This window comes from Vulpes lagopus, chromosome 18, assembly GCF_018345385.1.
Source record: "Vulpes lagopus strain Blue_001 chromosome 18, ASM1834538v1, whole genome shotgun sequence".
NCBI classification, from domain to species: Eukaryota; Metazoa; Chordata; class Mammalia; order Carnivora; family Canidae; genus Vulpes; species Vulpes lagopus.
This window is the reverse complement of record NC_054841.1, coordinates 30,329,472-30,354,574: the sequence shown is the minus strand read 5'-3', so window position 1 is coordinate 30,354,574 and position 25,103 is coordinate 30,329,472. Positions and strand designations below refer to the sequence as shown.

The following is a 25,103-nucleotide window of genomic DNA, read 5'->3' as shown; positions in this document are numbered from 1 at the left end:
CACCACTGACACACTCCTTACTGGCCTATGTTGATGGCTGCCTTTAGCCAGAATAAGTTGCCAGTTCCTGCCTCTGGGGATCAGGTTGGCAGACCACTTGACACAAAGGTTGGCAGTGTGTGCAGAGGAGCTCCCTGAGAAAGGAGGATTTGGTGAAATCCTCACCACAGACTTCATCTTTCTTAGGGCTTCTTTTATGTTCTTTTACTCAATGTCACCCCTCCTCTTGTCCCTGCCAAAATGTGCATAAACACACACAAACGGACTAAAACCTTAGTATTTTGTCCTAACTCTTAGAGTTTTATCTGAGTAAAAAAACACTTGCAGAAAATGGCTAAAGGCTCTAAACTAAATATTACCCACAACTTCTGTTTGAAAGTTCTCAGAGAAGAGTTTCCATGGGAGGCAATTGTCCTTTCCATTCATGGAATTTGAACTGTGTGGTGATCTGTAAGTATCACCAAACAAATTAATAGAAATAGCCCCGTTTTTAACATTTAAACAATATTTAATGTTTTCTGATTATAAAAACAGCACATGAGAAAGACCATAGAGTATATAGGCTGTGGGTGCACTGGCTTTGGAGTTGGAGAAGGCGTGGCTCCTGTACATACTTGGGTCAGTCATGAGTATGTGACCAAAACTCTCTAAGCTTTGGTGGCCTTATCTACAAAATGGGAGATATTATGGTACCTATTTATAGAGGTATTTTGTGAAGATAAAATAAAGCCAGTAAAATGTTTAGAACAGGGCCTAACTTAATAAAGGGAGCTTAAAAAAAAAAGGAAAAAAAATCAAAATGAGTAAACCACAAGCCACTGTTAACATTTTGACACATTGGCTTTTTTCTGCCATACACACACATACCAGTATGTTCAGCCTTTTCCAAAATTGGGATCATATTTTATATACAATCTATATAGCCTGCTCAATTTTTCCCACATATCTTTTTTTTTTTTAAGATTTATTTATTTATTTGAGAGAGAGAGAAAGAGCACTTGAGTAGGGAGAGGGAGAGAATCTCTAGCAGACTACCCACTGAGTGCAGAACCTGACTCAGAGCTCAATCCATGGCCCCAAGATTATGACTTGAGCCAAAATCAAGAGCCAAATACTTAACCAAGCCACACAGGTGCCCCGCACCTTACTACTTTTACTTATTAATTTCCAGCTTCTAATAACTTATACCAAGAAGTCAGCAGCTGCAAAGGACAACTGCATCCCATGGAAACTCTTCTCTGAGAACTTCCAAACATAAGTAATGGGTAATATTTAGTTTAGAACCTTTAGCCATTTTCTGCAAGTGCTTTTTTTTTTTTTAAAGATTGTATTTATTTATTAATGAGAGACAGACAGAGAGAGAGAGAGAGAGACAGAGACACAGGCAGAGGGAGAAGCAGGCTCCATGCAGGAAGCCTGATGTGGGACTTGATCCCAGGTCTCCAAGATTACACCCTGAGCTGAAGGCGGCGCTAAACTGCTGAGCCACCCGGGCTGCCCTGCAAGTGCTTTTTTACTCAGATACATAAAATTTCCTTTTTCATACACCCAGGCATCCCACCCACATATCTTTATATTTCCCTTGACAGTAAAATTTAAAGAAACATGTTCATGACCTCATGGTACTATAACATTGATTCAACATAATTAATCTTTACCTCCTTGTGAGATATCTGTTGTTTCTAATATTTTACCATTATTAATATTGTTACTTTTTAAAAAATATTTTATTTATTTATATGAGAGAGAGAGTCCACAAGCAGGAAGTAGGGGCAGAGGGAGAGGGACAAGCAGATTCCCTGCTAAGCTGCTAAGCACGAAGTCCAACATGGTACTCGATCCCAGGACCCTGAGATCATGACCTAAGCTGAAGTTAGATGCCAACTGACCCAACTGAGCCACCCAGGCACCCCTAAAATTACTGTTTTAAAGGTTACAGAGCTTTTAAAATCTTCAGACTTGGGATCCCTGGGTGGCTCAGCAATTGAGCACCTGTCTTTGGCCCAGGGTGTGTTCTTGGAGTCCCAGGATGGAGTCCCGCATTGGGCTCCCTGCGTGGAGCCTGCTTCTCTCTCTGCCTGTGTCTCTGCCCTGCCGCCTCCTGTCTATCATGAATAAATAAATAAATAAATAATCTTTAAATAAATAAACAAATAAAATCTTAAGACTTGTTCTGTTTTGGGGGGTGTAGGGTACTTTCAGGTTGAACTTTTTCATATGTTTGATGATGCCTGGCATTGTTTCAGTGAAATACCTTTTTATGAATGAATATAACTTGTAAAGGTTTTTTAGGTAGGCTCTCAAGCTTCTAGAATAGTGCCAGATACATAGTAAGTATTCAGTAAATAATTGTGGCATGATAAATGGATGAATGGAAAGAATATTACCTCTTTATAATATTTGTTTCAAATGGGGTCAAGTCTTTTTTTTTTTGGAGGGGGGGTCAAGTCTTAATGAAATTGTTGCCTTTGTCTACAAACAAAGATAATGCTATCTTGGTTCTTAGTCTTAATAACCTAATTTTTTTCCAATCTTTTCTTCCCCCACAGTTCATCCATGAGCTCGGATTTCCCACATTACAACTTCAGGATGCCTAATATTGGATTCCAGAATCTGCCTCTCAACATATATATTGTGGTCTTTGGCACTGCAATATTTGTCTTCATCCTTAGTTTACTCTTCTGTTGCTACTTGATTAGGTAATCAATTTTCATTCTATGTTACTTCAATATATGTTAAACAACCAATTATAAATCAGCTATCTGCCCTTGTGTTAAAAAATTATATAAGTGCAAAATTTCTTTTTTTTAATTCGTTTATTTATTTATTTATTTATTTATTTAATTTATTTATTTATGATAGTCACAGAGAGAGAGAGAGAGAGGCAGAGACATAGGCAGAGGGAGAAGCAGGCTCCATGCACCAGGAGCCCAATGTGGGATTCGATCCCAGGTCTCCAGGATCGCGCCCTGGGCCAAAGGCAGGCGCCAAACCGCTGCGCCACCCAGGGATCCCCAATTCTTTTATTTATTTAAGCAATCTCTACACCCAGTGTGAGGCTCAAACTCATGACCGCAAGATCAAGAGCCACATGCTCCTCTGGGTAAGCCAGCCAGGTACCCCGATAATTAGCAAATTTTCTAAAATTAAGGCTGCTTAACATTTTAACCTCTGTGAGTCAGTTACTGATCAGTTAAAACACCTTTATGAAGTCTTCAATCCTATTTGCTGATTAAATGTTTTACTCTATAGAAGAAAATTGTCCTCATTTATTTTTCTAACATATTAACACCTGGTCCAGGTACAATTATGAGATTGTCTGTTCCCAAGATTTAATCTACATTCACAGAGATTTCATATATTTTCTTTCTTTCTTTCTTTCTTTTTTTTTTTTAAGATTTTATTTATTTATTCATTAGAGACACAGAGAGAGAGGCAGAGACACAGGCAGAGGGAGAAGCAGGCTCCATGCAGGGAGCCTGATTCAGGACTTGATCCTGGAACTCCAGGATCACTCCCTGAGCCAAAGGCAGATGCTCAACCGCTGAGCCACCCAGGTGTCCCTTCATGATGTCTTTTCAAGGAAGGTGTTGCATCATTGTTAGCTAAAATCATTAGGGATCAGAAAACAATGTCCAAGACATGATCTAAGCCTTTGAACAGGTTCTCGTGGTCTCTTAAAATTTTAAGCTCTTTTGGTCAGGTGTTCAGGTGATTGATTTTCTATATAAAACATTAAATATTCTACATGGCACATGTACAGAAAATTGATAAAGGATAGAACCTCACTTGAAGGAGTAATAGATTTGGCCAGTAAAGATTCACAGTTGACTTACTCATAATTGTTTAAGCAAACATCTTCCTCTTTTTGAGTTTTAAATTGGATCTAATTTTCAAAGCAAAAACTCAGACTATAAAAATTCACATTGTATTGATTGTACTGTATTCTTGAAAGTTTTATGAGTAAAAAATAGAAAGCTGGGTTTTATTAAACAACTATACCTCTAACAATTTTTAGTGTTCACACAGTATGTGATTATGGTTAAGATAAATGCCATCATCACATATCTTTTAGCAATAATTAATTGTTGCCACCAGTGACCACTCACTGATGGGCAAATTCAAATGAATTTAGTGTGTATTTCTGATATTCTGACAAGTGAATGTATGTTCTTCATAGAAAGTGAATCTTTTCTGAAGCTCTCACAAACTGTAATCACTTCTTTCTCACAGGTATGCTGGCTGGTTATGATTTTTAGGTCTCAGAGTAATAAACACTTTAATATAATTATAGGATTTTAATAAGAAAAAGCTTTTTTAAAAATCTTTTTCTAGAAATTTCTTTTTTCTAACATTTCTTTAATAGTAGTTTGATAGGGACCTGGGTAGCTCAGTCTGTTAAACGTCTGCCTTCAGCTCAGATCATGATCCTAGGGTCCTGGAATCAAGCCCCACATCTGGCTCCCTGCTCAGTGGGAAGTCTGCTTCTCTCTCTCTCTCTCTCTCTCTCTCTCTCTCTCTCTCTCATTCTCCCCTAGCTTGTGCACGTGCATGCGTTCTCTATCTCTCGCTTACTCTCTCAACTAAATAAATAAATAAAATCTTGTAAAAAAAAGTTTGATAGGGGTGCCTGGGTAGCTCAGTCAGTTAAGCATCTGCCTTTGGCTCAGGTCATGATCCCAGGGTCCTGGGATCAAGCCCTGCACCAGGCTCCCTACTCAGCAGGAGAACTTGCTTCTCCCTCTCCCTCTGCTGCTCCCCCTGCTTGTCCACTCTCTCTCTCAAATAAATACATAAAATTTTTAAAAAACAAAACAAAGAGGATGCGGCGAAAAGGGAACCCTCTTACACTGTTGGTGGGAATGTGAACTAGTGCAGCCACTCTGGAAAACTGTGTGGAGGTTACTCAAAGTGTTAAAAATGGACCTGCCCTATGACCCAGCAATTGCACTGTTGGGGATTTACCCCAAAGATACAGATGCAATGAAATGCCGGGACACCTGCACCCCAATGTTTATAGCAGCAATGTCCACAATAGCCAAGCTATGGAAGGAGCCTCGGTGTCCATTGAAAGATGAATGGATAAAGAAGATGTGGTCTATGTATACAATGGAATATTACTCAGCCATTAGAAATGACAAATACCCACCATTTGCTTCAATGTGGATGGAACTGGAGGGTATTATGCTGTGTGAAGTAAGTCAGTCGGAGCAGGACAAACATTTTATGTTCTCATTCATTTGGGGAATATAAATAATAGTGAAAGGAGGGGATCCCTGGGTGGCGCAGCGGTTTGGCGCCTGCCTTTGGCCCAGGGCGCAATCCTGGAGACCCGGGATCGAATCCCACATCAGGCTCCCGGTGCATGGAGCCTGCTTCTCCCTCCGCCTGTGTCTCTGCCTCTCTCTCTCTCTCTGTGACTATCATAAATAAATAAAAAATTTAAAAAAAATAATAATAATAATAGTGAAAGGAAATATAAGGGAAGGGAGAAGAAATGTGTGGGAAATATCAGAAAGGGAGACAGAACATAAAGACTCCTAACTCTGGGAAATGAACTAGGGGTGGTGGAAGGGGAGGAGGGCGGGGGGTGGGGGTGAATGGGTGATGGGCACTGAGGGGGGCACTTGATGGGATGAGCACTGGGTGTTATTCTGTATGTTGGTAAATTGAACACCAATAAAAAATAAATTTATTAAAAAAAACAAAACAAAAATAAGTTTGATAAATGCTATGTAAATATTCAGCATTTTTTTAAATTAGGGAATTAGCCATAGCAAAAATAGGACCTCACAGCCTTAAAATATTTTCTGTGAGGAAGAAAGCAGAGAACTGCTGATTCTTTTTGTTCCTTTTCTCAGACCTATTAAATTTTTTGGTAATTGCCCTACAAATAGTGGTTTTTAACTAAGAAATCTGTGAATTTAATATTTGAAACCAAATTATATTTTAAAAGATGATAAAAATCACAAAAATGTAACAAAATATTTTAAAGAATCATTAAAGAAAGGGTTTTATTTTTTTTGATTAATTATTTATTCATGATAGACTTAGGGTGGGGCAGAGACACAGGCAGAGGGAGAAGTAGGCTCCATCTCAGGAGCCCGACGAGGGACCCGATCCCAGGACCCCAGGATTACTACTGGGCCAAAGGCAGGTGCTAAACCGCTGAACCATCCAGGGATCCCCAAAAAAGGGTTTTATGTATATAAAATATTCTAAACTAGCTCATAATACAGTTTTTATTACTATGTCAAAGATTTAATTAAGCCTTTAATCTTCTTGTTTTAAGAAAAACACTAATATACCTATTGTGATTCTGAGTAAATTTTTTAAGAAATCAGTTGTGAAACACCATTTTACTTCATTGTATTTCTTTTAATAATCAGGCAAATAGGTAAAGAGAAAGGAAAAATTGATAACATTTGTTTTCATACATTATCAGTATACTTCTTTTCATCCTTTCTGTATGCTTTATTATTTAGCTAACAGAGCAAGTAAATAGGGATCTGCAACACCAAAATAAAATTTTCTTGCCTTATCAGAGAAACAAGTCATGTTCAAACATTTCTAAACTTCATTTACAAGTCAGTGGTACCATTTTGAAAATTAAATCATGATGTAAGGAACTTTTCCTTTCTGATGATCCCAGTTTGTTAACTTTTAACCTTTCCTATGTTAAATTTGGATTTTTGGATTTAACAAGTCATTTGCAATTAATTTAGAAATTCATAAATTCAGCTCCTTTAAAATGATCCTAGCCCATTTTTTAACATAACTTAAGCTCTCTAGCACCTTTCCAAGGGGGGCTCTTCTGTTCTTAGGCAGAGATCCCTCTAGACACACCAGATTCATCAGAACCTTAGGAGGAACACAGGAATTGGGTCTGAACAAGACACCCACCACCAACCACAATCTTACACAATACTGTATAATAGAATCTGCTGCCTATGATAGGGTTATGAATAGATCACTACGAAAACACAAAAGGAGGGCATCTTAACTTCCTAGCAATGATACTATTTTATAATGAATCATGTAATAGTCTGTTATCTATTTCTCTGCCCCAGTAAATATTTGTCTATTCTGTTTACTGTATCCCAAACAGTGCAGTGCCTTTGGTACTTAATAAATGTCTGTTGGGTAAATCAAAGAATGGTGTCCCTAGTAGGAAGTTATTAGATATGCATAAAAGTAAAAAAATCAAGAAACAACACAAGAAAGGTATTTAGAAACATGGAAATAAACATCAAAATAGTGAGCTAAAAGAGATAGGGCAGGGCAGCCCGGGTGGCACAGCGGTTTGGTGCCGCCTGCAGCCTGGGGTGTGATCCTGGAGACCCAGGATCGAGTCCCACATCGTGCTCCCTGCGTGGAGCCTGCTTCTCCCTCTGCCTCTCTCTCTGTGTGTCTATGAATAAATAAATAAAAGTTTAAAAAGTAAATAAATAAATAAATAAAAAATAAAAAAGAGATAGGGCAGGGACACGTGGGTGGCTCAGTTGGTTAAGCATCTGCCTTTCACTGGGGTCATGATTCCAGGGTCCTGGGATTGAGCCCTGCATCGGGCTCCCTGCTCAGCAAGGAGTCTGCTTCTCCCTCTCCCTCTGCCCCTCGTACTTGCTTGTGTTATCTCTCTCTCTCAAATAAATACATAAAATATTAAAAAATAAATAAATAAAAGAAAGGGTAGAGGGCTGATTTTTTTGTTACTAATTTTGTAGAACTATATATGACTTTGAAATTTGTGCATATGAAAAAAAATTTGTGCATATGTAATTTTGATAAAAATATAAACTAAAATTAGGGGGAAGGCTATGAGTTACCTAATAGAAATTATAAGGTCTTGAATCAAGATAATGACAATAGAGCTAGAGAGAGTGTTATGGATGGTTGTAATATTTGGGAGGTGAAAATGAACAGAATTGGGTGACCAGATTTTTTTTTAAATTTATTTATTTATTCATTCAGAGAGAGCGAGAGAGAGGCAGAGACACAGGCAGAGGGAGAAGCAGGCTCCATGCAGGAAGCCCAATGTGGGACTCAATCCCGGGTCTCCAGGATCAAATCCCGGGCTGCAGGCGGCGCCAAACCGCTGCGCCACCGGGGCTGCCCTGGTGACCAGATTTTAATGATGGACAGGAAAAGATGTGCTTAGAATTTTTCCTGGACTTCTGGTTTAGGGAGCTGGGTAGCAGTCTAGAGATAGAAAATGGATAGGAAAGTTTGGGGTGGAAAGATGATAAATTCCATTTTAGATATGAGAGGACTGAGTTTTCTGTGTAACAGTCAAAATATTTAGTATACAGTTGGATAAATAAGTCTCAAGCTTATAAGAAGTCTGGTCTGGAAATAGGGGGTCATGTAATGAGGTTGAGGTCGAGGTCAGGAGAGTCCTAGAGAGAATGTGTATAGTGAAATAACATGGTTTCCAGGGAAACGTTGATATTTAAGAAGAGCCCAAAGAAGAGACTCAGAGGGGACAGCAGAAGATAGGAAGAAAATCATGAAACAGTACCCCACAAGTAGGGTTTCAGTGGATTGAATCAGTTATGTCAACTGCTCCCAGGGATGTCCAGTAAGAGAAGAATTGAAAAGTTCCCATTACATTTGATAATTAGATTTGCATCTATAATTTTAGTTAGAAAAGTTTCAGTAGCATGGATATAGGGGTGATGAAAGGTGGGCTGTAATGGGGCAAAGCCTGACCAGCAGGTGAAAATGGATACAAGAAATATGACCTCCTCTCTAAGGAATCTTGGCTGAGAAAAAATGAGGTTGGGTAGGGTAGGGGTGTGGTATGCTGTAGAATCAAGGGAGTATTTTGGTCTTTGTTTTAAGAGATTTGGGCATATTTGTAAATAGATATAATATTAAGGAGAATGAGCTAGTTGTGGAGGATTTGTGAGAAGGAATGAACCGTGGAGGTGAGAAGAGACCCACATAAAAGTTATAGTGGTATTAGGTCTAAGCAGGAGAGTACCTTCTTAAGACAGAGATGAAAATAATTGTAGTAGACAATATATGTGTACAGGTCTTCCTCAGCTTATGATGGGATTACATCCCAATAAACTCGTGATAAATTGAGAATATCATAAGTCAAAAATGCATTTAGTATATCTAACCTACTGAATACTATAACTTAGCCTAGCCTACCTTAAACATGCTCAGAACACTTAAGGTAGCTTACAATTAGGCAAAATCATCTAACACAAAGCCTATTTTATAATAAAGTGTTGAATATCTCATGTAATTTATTGAATACTGTACTGAAAGGGAAAACTGAAAAAGGTTGTATATGCACAGAATGGTTGTAAACAAATGGCTTGTTTACCCTCATGATTGTGTGGCTGACTGGGAACTGCGGTGCTACCACTGCCCAGCATCCCAAGAGAGCATCAGACAGCATATTGCTAACCTGGAAAAAGATCAAAATTCTAAGTAAGGTTTTTACGGAATACATACGACTTTTGTACCATCTAAAAGTCGAAAAATGCTAACCATATTAAGTCAAGGACTTGGTAGTATGTGGGGCTGGGAGCCAGAGCTTGCATATCTGATAGACTCTTTCCTTCACTCTAAAGTAGTTGAAAATGTCATGGAAGGAGGTGGTAGGATAAAGCTTGAAGACAGTGGCAAGTGTTTGAATGACTACTACATGGAAGCCTGAGATACTGAGTGTGAATAGGTGGAATCAGAGGACAATGTGGAGAGTCTAAGCTGAGAGTGATGACCACAGATTTATTGTGGCCATAACCTACATGGTTTTATCATTTTCACCAGCTTTCAGCATTGTTAATCACACCCTCTTAGATACTTCTTTAGAAATCGATATTTATTCAGCACTTACTGTGCTTTAGACCCTGTGCTCTGCATTGCAGTTGAACCAGGTAATTTTATTATCTTTATTTTACAGAAGTTAAATAATTATCTTACAATCACACACATAAAAGTTGGTTAAAGCTGAAACTCAGACCAATTTGGGTCTGACCCCAGAGTATGTGCTCTTAACCTTAAAAAATTATTTTTATCAGGCTTCATTTCAAAATAACCATTTCAGAATTTCATAATCACTCTTACAAGACAGATTTGCATATTGGGGGTATTCTAAAACTGGTTTCTTTGTTTTAATTTTGAATCTGGAATTTCTTAGTGAAGACAGCACCTATTTTGCTTTTCTTTTAAATACTGGATAACAAACTACATAAGAAAAAAATATTATTCCCCATTCTCGCCTCCTTCACCAAATAAGTCACAACCTCTATTATTAGTATGTTCCCTGGAAGGAATAGCAAAAAGATAGGTGTTAGATGCATAGCAAATACAACATAAATATTAGGTAATTAATGGGACTTGGAGTAAAGGAATGATCAGAACAGTGAAGTTAATTTAAGTTGGATTTCCTAGAAGGGATAAATTATAAACTATGGATTAAAGAAAAAGGTGAGCACAAATTGGCCCATGCTGTGACTAGAAGTAATGATGCTTTGGAAAAATATGTAGATCCAATTAAAAGAGTCAAATAAGCAAAATAAACACAGATCAAGCCTCATTTTAATGAACTCTGATGGGATTCATTTTATTCCTTTACATAAAAATGTACTGCATGCTTTTCTTGGAAAATAAGCAGACCAAAAAAAAAAAAAAAAAAGCAGTAAGGATTATAGATGATTTGAACTACATGATTAATAAATTTGACCTAATTAAGAGAAATTTTAGTTTTAAAATTATATATTACACAGGGGCACCTGGGTGGCTCAGTAGTAAAGTGTCTGCCTTTGGCTTAGATTGTGGTCCCAGGGTCCTGGGATCGAGTTCCACATCAGGCTCCCAGTCTCTGCCTCTCTCTGTGTGTCTCTCATGAATAAATGAATAAAATCTTTTAAAAATTATATATTACACAAAGACTGAAAACCAATTACATGTTTTCCTTTAATAGAGCTGTAAAAAACCAATTAAATCCAAAGGAAAGTAGAGGAAGAAAATTAAAAAGCAAAGTACAGAAATCAGTGGACTAGAAAACAAATGTATAATAAAATCATTGAAGCCAAAAGCTGATTCTTTGGAAAGATTAACAAAATTAATGAATCTCCAGAAAGATTGTTCAAGAAAAGGAGGAGAAAAAACCTAAATTACTAGTATCAGAAATAAGGGGCCCCTGGCTGGCTCAGTCAGTAAAGTGTGTGAGTCTTGATCTCAGAGTTGTGAGTTCAGTCCCCTCATAGAAAATAGAGATTACTTAAAAATAAAATCTTTAGGGATCCCTGGGTGGCGCAGCGGTTTGGCGCCTGCCTTCGGCCCAGGGCGCGATCCTGGAGACCCGGGATCGAATCCCACATCGGGCTCCCAGTGCATGGAGCCTGCTTCTCCCTCTGCCTGTGTCTCTGCCCCTCCCTCTCTCTCTCTCTCTCTCATAAATAAATAAAAATTTAAAAAAAAATTTTTTTAAATAAAAAAAATAAAAATAAATAAATAAAATCTTTAGGGGATCCCTGGGTGACTCAGCAGTTTGGCGCCTGCCTTTGGCCAGGGACATGATCCCAGGGTCCCAGGATCAGGTCCCACATCAGGCTTCCTGCATGGAGCCTGCTTCTCCCTCTGCCTATGTCTCTGCCTCTCTCTCTCTCTCTCTCTCTCTCTCTCTCTCTCTCTCTGTGTGTCTCATGAATAAATAAATAAAACCTTTAAAAAAATAAAATAATAAAATAAAATCTTTAAAAAAGTAAATGAAAAAGAGGACTGTATACAAATCCTACAGATAAGATCAAAATGGATATTATGAACAACTTTATGCCAATAATTTTGAATTTTTAGTTGAATTGGACTTTTTCCTAGAAAAAATATAATACATCAAACTGACACAAGAAATAGCATTTATGAAAACCAACAACTAACGTCTTACTCAATGGTGAAAGACTGAAAGCTTTTCCCGTAAGAGCAGTAATAAGACAAAGATGCCTGTTTTCACCACGGCTATTCAGCATTGCACTAGGAGTTCTGGCTAGAGTAGTTAGGCAAGAAAAAGAAATAGAAGGCCTATAATTGGAAAGAAGGAAGCAAAACTATCTCTTTTTGTAGATAACATGATTCTATTTAGTATTCCAAATCCCATAGAACCCACACACCAAAAAAACTAGACCTAACATATTAAGCAAACTTTCACAGTACAAAATCAACACACAAAAATCAGTTTTGTTTCTATACACCAGCAAGGAATGATCTGAAAAGAAAATAAAAGAAACAATCCCATTTACAATAGCATCCAAAAGAATAAAATTCCTAGGAATAAAATTAACCAAGGAAGAACGAGACTTGTACATTGAAAACTACAAAACACTGCTGAAAAAAATTAAAGACTTAAATAAATGGAAAAGTGTTCTATATGTTCATGGATTAGAAAACTTAATATTATTAAGATGGCAATACTTCTCTAGGCAACCTACAGATCCAGTATACTTCCTCTCAAAATTCCAGTAGCCTTTTATGTGGAAATAGAACTGACCCTCAATTGGTTTGGAACTGCAGTGGCCCCTGAATAGCCAAAACAGTATTGAAAAAGAGAAAAGAGGAAGACTCACACTTTTCAATTTCAAAACTTACTACAAAGCTATAGTGATCAAAACATTATGGTACTGGCATAAGAATAGACATTTAAAAAAATGAAATGGATTTGAGAGTCCATAAATAAACCCAAACAGCTATGGCAAATTAACTTTTGTCATGGGGAAAGAATAGTCTCTTTAACAAATGATGGGACAACTGAGTAATACATGCAAAAGAATGAAGCTGAACTCCTACCTCACATCCTATATAAAAATCAACTCAGGGACGCCTGGGTGGCTCAGCCGTTGAGCGTCGGCCTTCAGCTCAGGATGTGATCCTGGAGGCCTGGGATCGAGTCCCACATCAGTCTCCCTGCAGGGAGCCTGCTTCTCCCTCTGCCTGTGTCTCTGCCTCTCTCTCTCTCATGAATAAATAAATAAAATCTTTTTTAAAAAATCAACTCAAAAATAGATCAACGACCTAAATATTAGAGCTAAAACTATAAAACTCTTGGAAAGGTAAGTCCTGGAGCACCTGGGTGGCTCAGTGGTTGAGCATCTGCCTTTGGCTCAGGTCGTGATCCCAGGGTCCTGGGATGGAGTCCTTCATCACACTCCTTGCAGGAAGCCTACTTCTCCCTCTGCCTATGTCTCTGCCTCTCTTTGTGTGTCTCTCATGAATAAATAAATTAAATCTTTAAAAAAAGAAAACAGGGGATCCCTGGGTGGCGCAGCGGTTTGGCGCCTGCCTTTGGCCCAGGGCGCGATCCTGGAGACCCGGGATCGAATCCCACATCGGGCTCCCGGTGCATGGAGCCTGCTTCTCCCTCCGCCTGTGTCTCTGCCTCTCTTTCTCTCTCTGTGACTATCATAAATTAAAAAAAAATAAAAAAATAAAAAAATAAAACAGGTAAGTCCTAATGACCTCAGATTGGCAATGACTTAGATTTGACATCAAAAGCACACGCAACAAAAGAAAAATAGATAAGATTTACAAATATTAAAAACACTCATGCATCAAATAATGTTATCAAGAAAGTAAAAATGAAGGGAGCACCTGGGTGGTTCAGTTGTGTCTGACTCTTGATTTCAGCTCAGGTCATGAATTCAGGGTCATGAGATTGAGCCCCATATCGACTCTGCTCAGCATGGAGTCTACTTGAGATTCTCTTCTTCCTCTACCCCAATTCTAGCACATTCTCTCTCAAATCTTTAAAAAAAAAAGAAAAGTAAAAAGATAACCGACAGAAGAGAAAAATATTTCCAATTCATATGTCTTTTTAAAATATTTTATTTATTTATGTATTTATTTATTTGACAGAGAGTGAGCACAAACAAGGGAGCAAGAAAGGGAGAAGCAGGTACCCCACTAAGCAGGAAGCCCAGTGTGGGGCTTGATCCCAGGGTCCTGGAATCATGAATAGAAGGCAGACACTTAATTGACTGAGCCACCCAGGAGCCCCTCCAATTCATATATCTGATAAGACTTTAATAAGCAATATATTTTTTGAAAATTTTTACAATTCGTCGACAAAAAGACAACTGAATTTTTAAAAAGACAAAGGACTTAAATAAATAACTATTTCCCCCAAAGAAGATATACCAATAGCCAACAAGTACATAGAAAGATCAACATCCTTGGTCATTAAGGAAATGCAAATTAAAACCATTACGAGATAACCACTTCACAACTTTCAGGATGTTGTAATCAGAAACATGGAAAATTATAAGTGTTCTTCATAGAAATTGTGTAGAGAAAAAAAAAAAAAGAAATTGTGTAGAGAGAAATTAAAGAAGATCTTATAAATAGAGGAATATATTATGTTCATAGGTTGGAAACTGTCTTCCAAAGATGTCAGTTCTTCCATAGCTGATCTATAAATTCTATATACAACCTCAGTTAATAATCCCAACAGATTTTTTTGTGGAGACTGACTACCTCATGAAATTTATATGGAAGTGCAGAGGATCAAGAATAGCCAATACAGTAGTTAAGAGCAGAGCGTGACTTACACTACCAGACCCGAGATTTGTTTCAAAGCCCTACTACTTAAAACAGAATGCTATTCACCTAGGACCCAGGACTTGGTTTCTAAATACTATTCTCCAATAAAAGGAGCCAATATTCTTTTGAAGAAGTAGTTTTCCACAACTGGGGCACGGAAAATACAAAATGAGCCTGGAACACCTTTTGGTACCAGTAACCAAAGACATGCATGGAAACAGATGAGGGCATGTTGAAAGGACACAGGAGTCAACCTGATGGAGCTTCTAAAGGCCAAACCTAGATCAGTTTGAGCAATAAAACAAATGTGACCATATTGAATTATAACCCATAGACTAAAACAAATACAGGGATAATACTGATAAAAATAAATGAGGAAGAAAGGACATCTCTTCTACACAGAAGAATTCCAATAAATGTACAAGGAATTAGGAAACTGTAAAACCACCACCATGCAAACACTACAGTTCTTGTTACAAGTAAGATGGGTGCTAAAGTCAGTGGGCAAAAGATTGAGCAAAAAAAAAATAGGATATTTGCATAGTTTCAGCATCTCCCACAAGATACTGATCTGTCACAAAGAGAAAAATAGTAACTTTTTACGGTGGAGAGACCCAATAGACACCAGCATAACCAGTTGATCGTGGTTAGTGTGTCAAAATCTTGAAAGTCAAGGGAAAACTAAAGAATTGTCAGAGATTGGAGGAAGCTAAAGATACATAAATACATGAAAGGTAGGATCTTGGATAATAAAATAGGAAAAGGACATTAATGGGAAAACAAACTGGTGAAATTCAAATGAAGTCTCCTATTTAATATTATGACAGTATTAATGATATATCCGTATTAATTTCCTGGTTTTGATCATTGTACAATGGTTGTGTAAGATGTGAACATTGGTAAAGCTGGGAGGAAAATATAGATGAATTCTATTTTTTTGCAGCTTTTCTTTAAGTTCAAAATTATTTCAGAATAAAAGTTAAGAGAAAAATTAATGTGGCAATGATACCAGGTGCATTCATTTCCCAGGGCTGCTGTAACTAAGTACCACAAAACCAAGTGGCTTAAAAATAACAACTTTCATGTCACAGTTCTGGAGTCTAGAAATTTGAAATCAAGGTGTCAACAGGCCTTGCTCCCCCCTTCTCACCTCTTCCTAGTTTTTAGTAGTTACCAGAAATCTTTGATGTTCTTTGGTACCTTTATGATTTCAGTTTGTCTCTGTCTTTACCTGGCCTTCTTCTCTGTGTCTCTGTGTGTTTTCTCCTCTTCTTCTAAAGGCACCAGTTGTATTTGATTTAGGGTCTCCCCTAACCCCAGTAAGACCTAATTTTAACTACTCTACAAATACTCTATTTCCTTTGGAAAAAAAAATTTTATTTATTCGTGAGAGACACAGAGAGAGGCAGAGACATAGGCAGAAGGAGAAGCAGTCTCCCCATGGGGAGCCCGATGCAAGACTCGATTCCAGAACCCTGGGATCATGACCTGAGCCAAAGGCAGATGCTCAACCACTGAGGCTCTAGCAGACATGAATTTTTGATACTATTCAACTCAGTATACAAGAATAGGCAAATAGACCGATGGAACAGAATAGAAACTTTAGAAACAGGCCCACATATTGGATCTGATTTACAACAGATGTACCACTGCTATGCAATAGGGAAAATAAAGTCTTCAATAAATGAATCAAGTGAAAATCTGCATGTGGATAAAAAGAATCTTGACGCCTTCCTCACATCATATATAAAGAATAATTTCAGATGGATCATAAGTAATTTTAGTTGGATACCTAAATGGGAGAAGTAAAATAACCAATTGTTTTCATAATATACATGAGAGAATATCTTCCTAACCAAGGGGTAGGCAAAGATTTCTTCAACTGGACACAAAAAGAACTGACATTATTGGAAGAGTTTATAAATTAGTTTGAACTTAAATTTAAATTAAAAGCTTCTGTTCATCAAAAGATACCATCAAGAGGCAGCCCGGGTGGCTCAGCGGTTTGGCGCTGCCTTCCGCCCAGGGTGTGATCCTGGAGACCTGGGATCGAGTCCCACGTCGGGCTCCCTGCATGGAGCCTACTCCTCCCTCTGCCTGTGTCTCTGCCTCTCTCTCTCTCTCTCTCTCTGTGTTTCTCATGAAGAAATAAATAAAATCTTAAAAAAGAAAAAAGAAAAGAAAAAGATACCATCAAGAGAATGAAAATGCAAGCAGGAGTTGGAGATAATTGCAGTACATAGACCTAACAGAAGACTTATATCTAAATATATATAAAGAACTCCTACAAATCATTAAGAAAAAGGTAACTCATTTTTTAAAGACAGGCATTTTATAAAGGAAGTTATCCAAATGGACAAGAAGTATATAAAAGGGTTCTAAACATCATTTGGGAAATTCAAATTAAAACAAATGAGATACCACTGAATAACTTACCAGATTGGCTAAAGTTTTTTAACTGATCCTACCAAATAGTGGCAAAGATGTGAAACAGCTAGAGCTCTTGTGCATTACATCTAAGAGTAGGTAGGAATCAGTACAAGCATTTTAACTAGCAGTTCTACATACTAGGTATGTACTCGACTGAATTGAGTCTATATGTCCACTAAAAGATATGTAGAATTTATGTAGCAGCTTTATAATAGCCCCAGACTGGAAGTAACCTAAATATTCATCAACAGTGGAATGGATAGTCTTATATTCATATATTGGAATACTATATGTCAAAGAAACTACTGCAACCATGTGTATGGATTTCACAAGTAATTGTTAGCTAAAAGAAGTCAACACAAAAAGTATATATCAAGGGGCAGCCCCAGTGGCGCAGCGGTTTGGCGCCGCCTGCAGCCTGGGGTGTGATCCTGGAGACCGGGATCGAGTCCCGCATCAGGTTCCCTGCATGGAGCCTGCTTCTCCCTCAGCCTGTGTCTCTGCCTCTCTCTCTCTCTCTCTGTCTATGAATAAATAAAAATCTTTAAAAAAAAAAGTATATATCAAATGATACATTTATGTGAAGTGTACAACAGATGTACCACTGCTATGCAATCCATCTAGGATCCCCTAGATGGATGTTATACTTAATTTTTTCATTAAAAAAAGTGATATATTGGGCAGCCCAGGTGGCTCAGCAGTTTAGCGCCGCCTTCAGTCTGGGGCATAATCCTGGAGACCTGGGATCGAGTCCTGCGTTGGGCTCCCTGCATGGAGCCTGCTTCTTCTCCCTCTGTCTGTATCTCTGTCTCTGTCTCTGTGTGTGTGTGTGTGTGTGTGTGTGTGTGTGTGTGTGTGTGTGTGTGTCTCATGGGTAAATAAATAAAATAAATAAAATATTTTTTTAAAAAGTGATACATTAAATATTATTGAAATAAATAGACTATCACCAATATAAATAGAATTGAGGCTTCTTCATTAAAATATTTGTTGTGTTGGGGATCCCTGGGTGGCTCTGCAGTTTGGCGCCTGCCTTTGGCCCAGGGTGTGATCCTGGAGTCCCGGGATCAAGTCCCGCATCGGGCTCCCGGCATGGAGCCTGCTTCTCCCTCCTTCTGTGTCTCTGCCTCTCTATGTCTATCATAAATAGATGAATCTTTACAAAGATTTTTAAAAATATATTTGTTGTGTTAAGATTTTGTTTTAATGAGATTTCACTTAACATTTGGATAACATAACATTTTATGGTTCATTGGCTACTTTCTCATAACGGTGGACAGATATGTCATTTGGGTGTTTTTCAGGATAAAGATTTTGGATTTTAAACTGTAAATGATATAAATTTCAAAAATCTGTTTAAGAATTTTATCAAATTGTTACATTGGAAACCTCAATATTGCATTGCTCATTTCTGTCTTTTAGGCTAAGACATCAAGCTCATAAAGAATTTTATGCCTACAAACAGGTAAGAAATTTATTTCAGATTGGCTTTGATAGGTTTTTTTTGTTTTTTTTAATCAAAAAATGAGAACTTAGATTTCCACTCATTTTAAACTGGAACTGGATTTACTTGTGTTCGTTTTAGCATTTCACTTCCAGTTTGCAAAACAAAATAGATCAACTTCACTTTAAGTATTTTCTATCTTAAGTGTTTGAAGTTATATATATATATGTATAGTTATATAGTTATAAATGTATAACTGATATATATATACATATATATATATGTATATATATATAGTTCAGATGATATAATAATATAACAACAGAGAACTTTAGACAACATTGCCAAAAGGAAATGTTATGGCTTATAGTCCTTAAAGTTACTGTTAATCTAATGGAGTTCAGAGATTTCACTAAATGAATTTTTTACCTCTTCCATTAGAAGACATGTCAGTTCCACAGAGGTGACCAGTTGCATTATAGTGATCTCATCTCCTCCTTTCTACTAATGTTACCTCACATCATACCACCAGAAGTCAAACTACTGTGTCATTGCTGTTAACCCCTACTCTTTGTACTATCATTCCTTTGCTGATTTGTTCTTTAAGGGAATAAACTTAGCTTTTCCTGATGGCCAAGTAAAATTTGTTTTTTCTTCCATGTGTCATCATCCATGAATGTTTTACCACTGACACCAAACAGTGGGCCTAGGTGTTCCTTAATCTTCTTTTGGCCTAAAGTATGAAATTATTTTTATTGTCCTTAGTTGTTCTTTTGTTTTTGTTTTTGTTTTTTTTATTTTTTTGCTTTCTGGTTTTTGGGGTTTTGTTTTTGTTTTCTTCTTGTGGGGTCGTGGAGCAAGCTTTAGTTTATTTGAGTTTTTAACCTTGCTGACACTGATGCTATAGGACCACGTCACCATTTTAGGATTATGTATCTCTGTCTATCTCTTGTTTGTGCCTCTTTGAAATCTGAGCTCATTATCAAGTCTCTTAGATGTCCACACTGATGTTCATAGGTAACCCCATGCTCTTCCCCATAGGTCTCATGTGGGATTCATACAAAGTTGAATGTCTTGGTTTTCTAAATGAATGAATCCTTTTGTTTCAATATTATCATAAACTTGACAACCTATAAGATATTTGTATGTAAGCTAACTAGAAAATAAAATTGGCATTGGTGGTCATTTAACAAGTGAAATTGACTGATAGAATTAATAGAGTAACAAGACAGTAAAAGTGGTCTTTAAAACATACTGAATTGGAAATTCAGTAAATCCTTGGATAGCTGGATATAGCTTTTGTTTGTGATTTCTGAAAATGTGATTTTCCTTGAAAACCATTTTTGATTCAGGAATATAAGATACTCAAAACTGGGAGATTTTCCCCAAATTTCACTTGCCTACTTTTTCACTTTAAGAATGGCATTTAGTTCTAATAAGCTCAAATTTTTTCTTTTCCTTTTATTTTTTTTAAGGATTTTATTTTTTTAAGCAATTGGTATACCCAACATGAGGCTCACACAACCCAGAGATCAAGAGTCACATGCTCTACAAACTGAGCTAGCCAGGCACCCCTGGAAATTTTCCTTCTAAAAAATAATCTACTGTCCTCTTATCACTTGTCATTTTTTTAAATTGGTATCTAGGCACCACAAAATCAGGTTAGGGACACCTGGGCGAATTTTAACTTCATTTACATAACTCTGGGTAGAGCTAAAATTTTCTAAGGATAATGATGTATAAAAATAAGCAAAACTGGGATCCCTGGGTGGCGCAGCGGTTTGGCACCTGCCTTTGGCCCAGGGCGTGATCCTGGAGACCCGGGATCGAGTCCCACATCAGGCTCCCGGTGCATGGAGCCTGCTTCTTCCTCTGCCTGTGTCTCTGCCTCTCTCTCTCTCTGTGACTATCATAAGTAAATAAAATTTTTTTAAAAAATTTTAAAAAAAGCAAAACTTCCAAGATTAAGCTTGACCTTATTTTTTTAATATTTTATAAATTAATAATCAGTTCCCATCCGCCAATACTATTTCTTAGTGAATCATGAGGATCAATCTCATTTATTTTCCTCCTAAATTAGCACTTAGTCCAAATAAGCATATCTTGTTTATGTCTTTTCCTGAATTTTAATCTATACTCAAAAGTGCTTTAAAATTGCTTTGCAGGAGAACATTGCTCACTGCTCAAAATTTTTTAAAAATGTTGCTTAAAAATATATAGCTACAATGTTCTATCTCAATATAAGAGAAATTTGACTGGGAGGAGAAATGAGCTACATATACACAAAAGGAAAATGTATATGAGTATAAAGAGAAAATTTTAAACTATAGATTTAAATGGGTATAACATACTTTTTTGTCTTACAGGTTATATTAAAAGAGAAAGTAAAAGAGCTGAATTTACATGAGGTAAGTTGCCTATAAGTATTTTAATCTTGAACTGTTATCTAATAGAAGTAGTATGCTGTGGTATGCTTAACCATCTTTATTTTCAGAAGTTAAAAAATGTTAGGCTTATTTTGATCAACTTGCTAAAATATTTGAGAGTGAGGTCCATAAAAATCAATTGTGAGATGAATCTCAATCATGAGAAGATTTCTAATAGAGATGGTGCTAATATAAGATTTCATCTCAGTAGGGATGCTGTGTGCTGTCCCTGATATGAGTAGGAAATAGATATAAATTAGGTTTTCTACTCAAGACGAATTTGCACTAATTTCACTCTTGAAAATGTTCCTAATAATCTTTTGTATAAATGGTACAAAAGAGGTAGTGATTGCTTCATGGGGGTGGGGTTTCGGGGAGATGAGGCAAGAGGATAGAATAAAGAAGAACCTAAGAGGAGATATGATTCCTTGGGATTGCCTACTAATGTAGTAGCATGGTTGGTTTCCAGGTGTTCATTATGTTATGATGCTTTGTAACATGAATACAAAAGTGTGGGTCTATCCTGCTGTGTGCTTTCAGACACATGCCTGGAAGAATTTCCATTTTACTCCTTGTATTTCTGACTATAATTGTTGAGAATTTTTAATTTTAGGGTCCTTTTCTCTTCCATCCTCTGAGTTTTTGAATTGGTTTGTAAAACAAGGACTTGGAAAGCTGCACATTACATTATCTATTTTATATAACTCTGGGGCAGCTACATTGCAGTCTCTTCAAAGAGAGTTAATTTGTGAAATTATTTGAATAATAATAAAATAATAGTTTATATTATTGTAAAATATTTTGAAAATGTCTACTGCTCCTTTGTTCTTTTTGCATATTTTTTTTTTTTATCAAAGAGTTGGTTACAGTGTTTTAGACCTAACCTTGGGTTAAACCCAAGCATCAATTACTGTTTGATTTTTAAATTTTCCCAAATTAACATAATGTAATAGAGGATGATCTCTTTTCTACTTGGGGTCTCATTGAGGACCATAAATACAAAGATGACATTCTGACAAATGTTATCAATATTAAAGAACCAGGTTCCTCATGAGCAGAAGTCTTCCTTATTGGTTTGATCCACTAGTTTAGAATGGGTCTTTATCTGAATGAGTACATTGTGTTGCATCATTATGTATCAGAGTTAGCATCCCATTTGTACCCACCCATTCCAATTTTGCTGAGTCTGACCAGCTACTGATCCCCTCTCCCCATTATTTGAAACTGGTAACTAGGAAAACCTAACTTTGCTCGACAGCTTGTTTCTAGAGGCAATCATGTATTTTTTGCAATTCATCTGGTCCTTTCCAATTACATTTCTTGGTGATGAAACTATTTTGTCAGACTTGTGTGTGTGTGTGTACATTACTGTAGCCTAATAATATAGCTTGGTCCTGTGTAAGCATGTGGAATTTCAACATGGATACTGTTATTAGTGAATAATTACAATAGTGAAAAATCAAAGACAAGTGTCCGTCAGTGGTGGGTGAATACATAAAACACGATATACTGGAATATTATTCACCAAGAGAGGGAGGGAAGGAAGGAAACCTGATACAGTGATTGATTCATACAATGAGGTACTATAAAATAGGTAAAATTAAGTATTGAGCTCTGTCTGTAAATGTGTCAATTGGGATAGATCTTTAGTGGGATGCAAAAAAGCAAGTCACAAAGTGATATAAATGCTTATATCACATATGTAAACTAAAATAAACACTATATTGTTCAAGGATTTATATGCATACTACAAAGTATTTTTTACTGGGTTTGAAAAGGACATACAGTTATCTGGAGGGAGAGAAGAAAAAAGATTAGGGGAAGTTGATCGAAAGAGATGTTAGTTTTGTATGTCATGGATTCTTAAAGAAGGAAAATAAGCTAATATATTACTTTTTTTAAATTTTTATTTATTTATGATAGTCACACAGAGTGAGAGAGAGGCAGAGACATAGGCAGAGGGAGAAGCAGGCTCCATGCACCAGGAGCCCGATGTGGGATTCGATCCCGGGTCTCCAGGATCGCGCCCTGGGCCAAAGGCAGGCGCCAAACCGCTGCGCCACCCAGGGATCCCGCTAATATATTACTTTTAAAATAATTTTAGAGTTGGGGTACCTGGGTGGCTCAGTTGGTTAGGCATCCAACTCTTGACTTTTGCTCAGGTCATGATACTAGCGTTGTGAGATTCAGCCCGCACTGTCAGGCTCCACACTGGGTGTGGAGCATCCTTGGGATTTTCTCTTTCCTTCTTCCTCTGTCTCTACCCACTCCCCTCTTCAAAAAAAAAATAATAATTTTAGAGTTATTGAATACATAAAACATGTCAGACACTGTACTAAACTACAGACACACAAAGAAGCATAAAATACTAATTTCTGCTCTTAACCAGTTAATAGTCTGGTAGAGGAGACTCTAAATGAGAAAGTCACACTGGAGTGTGCAGAAGGGTGCTGTGTGTTATGTGGGATATATGCTGAGAAGTTCTTGAAAAGGGTCTGATATTGCACAGTCACACAGCTACTTCTTGGCTTTTGCTCCCCAAGGGAGCTTTCCTGGGACCTTGCAGACTCAGATGCCCAGACACCACCCCCCCACCCCAGCTTCTTAGACAGTTGGCTCTATAGCTGTGACTATATCATTTTTGTTTAACTTTTTCTACCAGTATAGGAGTCAAATAACACTTATACTAAGTGAAGCCAAGGAGATACTATATACATAATCAAAACATGAGAATATATTGTCCTTCTATAAGGAAAAATAATTCTCTCAGTACCCATAGTCTTCCCTATTTTTATTTCTCCATCTTTTCTTTATATATATATATATATAATTGAAGGCCCTTTCTTCAAGTTTTTTTTTTAAGGGAGATTTTCATTATTTATTCATGAGAGACACAGAGAGAGGCAGAGACATAGGCAGAGAGAAAAGCAGGCTCCATGCAGGGAGCCCGATGTGGGACTCCATCCTGGGTCTCCAGGATCACACCCTGTGCAGATGCTTAACTGCTGAGCCACCCAGGCATCCCTTCTCCATCTTTTCATAGAGACATAAATCTAAAGGAGATCTCTAAGAGAAACAATAGAACAATCATGCAGGTGGGTTAATAAATGGCATCTAATGAAGTCTTGGTGTCAAGAAAAGGAGAAGGGTGCTGTGGAAGCTGAGACACACTGGGGCATGCAAGTCCTGTTAAAGAAATTGCCAGCATTCAGATCTAGCTGATTGTTGCCATGGGAGAATACAAGCCAGTTGTTGCTAAATTAGTTTCTTCAAGAAAAGCCTGGGAGTCTTGACATTAGTTTATGATCTGCTCCCTATTTGCATTTAGTCTTTGATTTGTTCTCCACAGTCACCCAACTTTAGTTTTGGTGAGTAGTTGCTTTCTCCATTAAATTTCCTTTGTCAGAAATCAAATGGCCATATTTAATTACTCTATTTCTGGATACTCTATTCTGTTCCATTGATTTATGCACTCATTCCTTCTTCAATATCACATCTTAATGTAGATTTACTAATAAAGCTTACTGTAGTTTTATTAGAAGTCTTTAAATGAGGCAGTGTGATTCCTCTAACTTTATTCTTCTTTCCTAAAACTATTATAGCTTGTCTAGTCCCTTGCTCTTCCACGTTAATTGTCGCATCAGCTAGTCTGTATTTCCAAAAAAGAATAAATCCTTCTGGGATTTTGATTTGTATTGCATTAAATCTGTATAAATCAGGGGGAAATTGGCATCTTTACCATGTTGCGTCTTCTAATCTATAAACACATCATGTCTTTCTGTTTATTCACTTATTTGTATAAGGCTCTGTTAGCTGCATACACATTTAGGATTCTTAGGATTGTGTCTTCTTGATGAATTGACCCTTGATTGAAATTGTAATATCCCTCTTCATCTCTGGCGGTTTTCTCTGCTTTGAAATATTTGCCTGATGTTAATATAGCACCCCTAGCTGGGGCGCCTGGGTGGTTCAGTCAGTTAAGCATCTGACTCTTGATTTTAGCTCAGGTCATTATCTCATGGGTTGTGAGATCAAGCCCTGTGTTGGGCTCCCCGCTCAGTGGGGAGTCTGCTTGAAGATTCTCTCCCTCTGCTTCTCTCCCCTTTCGCTTTCTTTCTCCCTCTCGCTCTCTCTCTCAGAAAAAATAATAAAATAAAATAAAAAGAATTAATTCCTTTAAAAAAAATACATAGCACCACTAGCTTTCTTTTGATTAATGTTTGCATGGTATGTCTTCTTCCATCTTTCTATTTTCA

General features: G+C 37.3%; 1 protein-coding gene across 4 annotated transcripts in view; it reads left to right on the top strand.

Annotated features, from left to right (window-relative positions):
• Window positions 1-25,103, top strand: part of RNF24 (ring finger protein 24) — a 78,797-nt gene that overhangs the window by 40,894 nt on the left and 12,800 nt on the right. For all 4 annotated transcript variants that reach the window (XM_041732338.1, XM_041732339.1, XM_041732341.1 and 1 more), the window contains 3 exons: window positions 2,550-2,699; window positions 18,400-18,442; window positions 20,788-20,829. In XM_041732338.1, coding sequence (XP_041588272.1) covers window positions 2,557-2,699; window positions 18,400-18,442; window positions 20,788-20,829 — 228 coding nt within the window. In that variant the 5' untranslated portion in view covers window positions 2,550-2,556. The remainder of the gene's footprint in view (window positions 1-2,549; window positions 2,700-18,399; window positions 18,443-20,787; window positions 20,830-25,103) is intronic.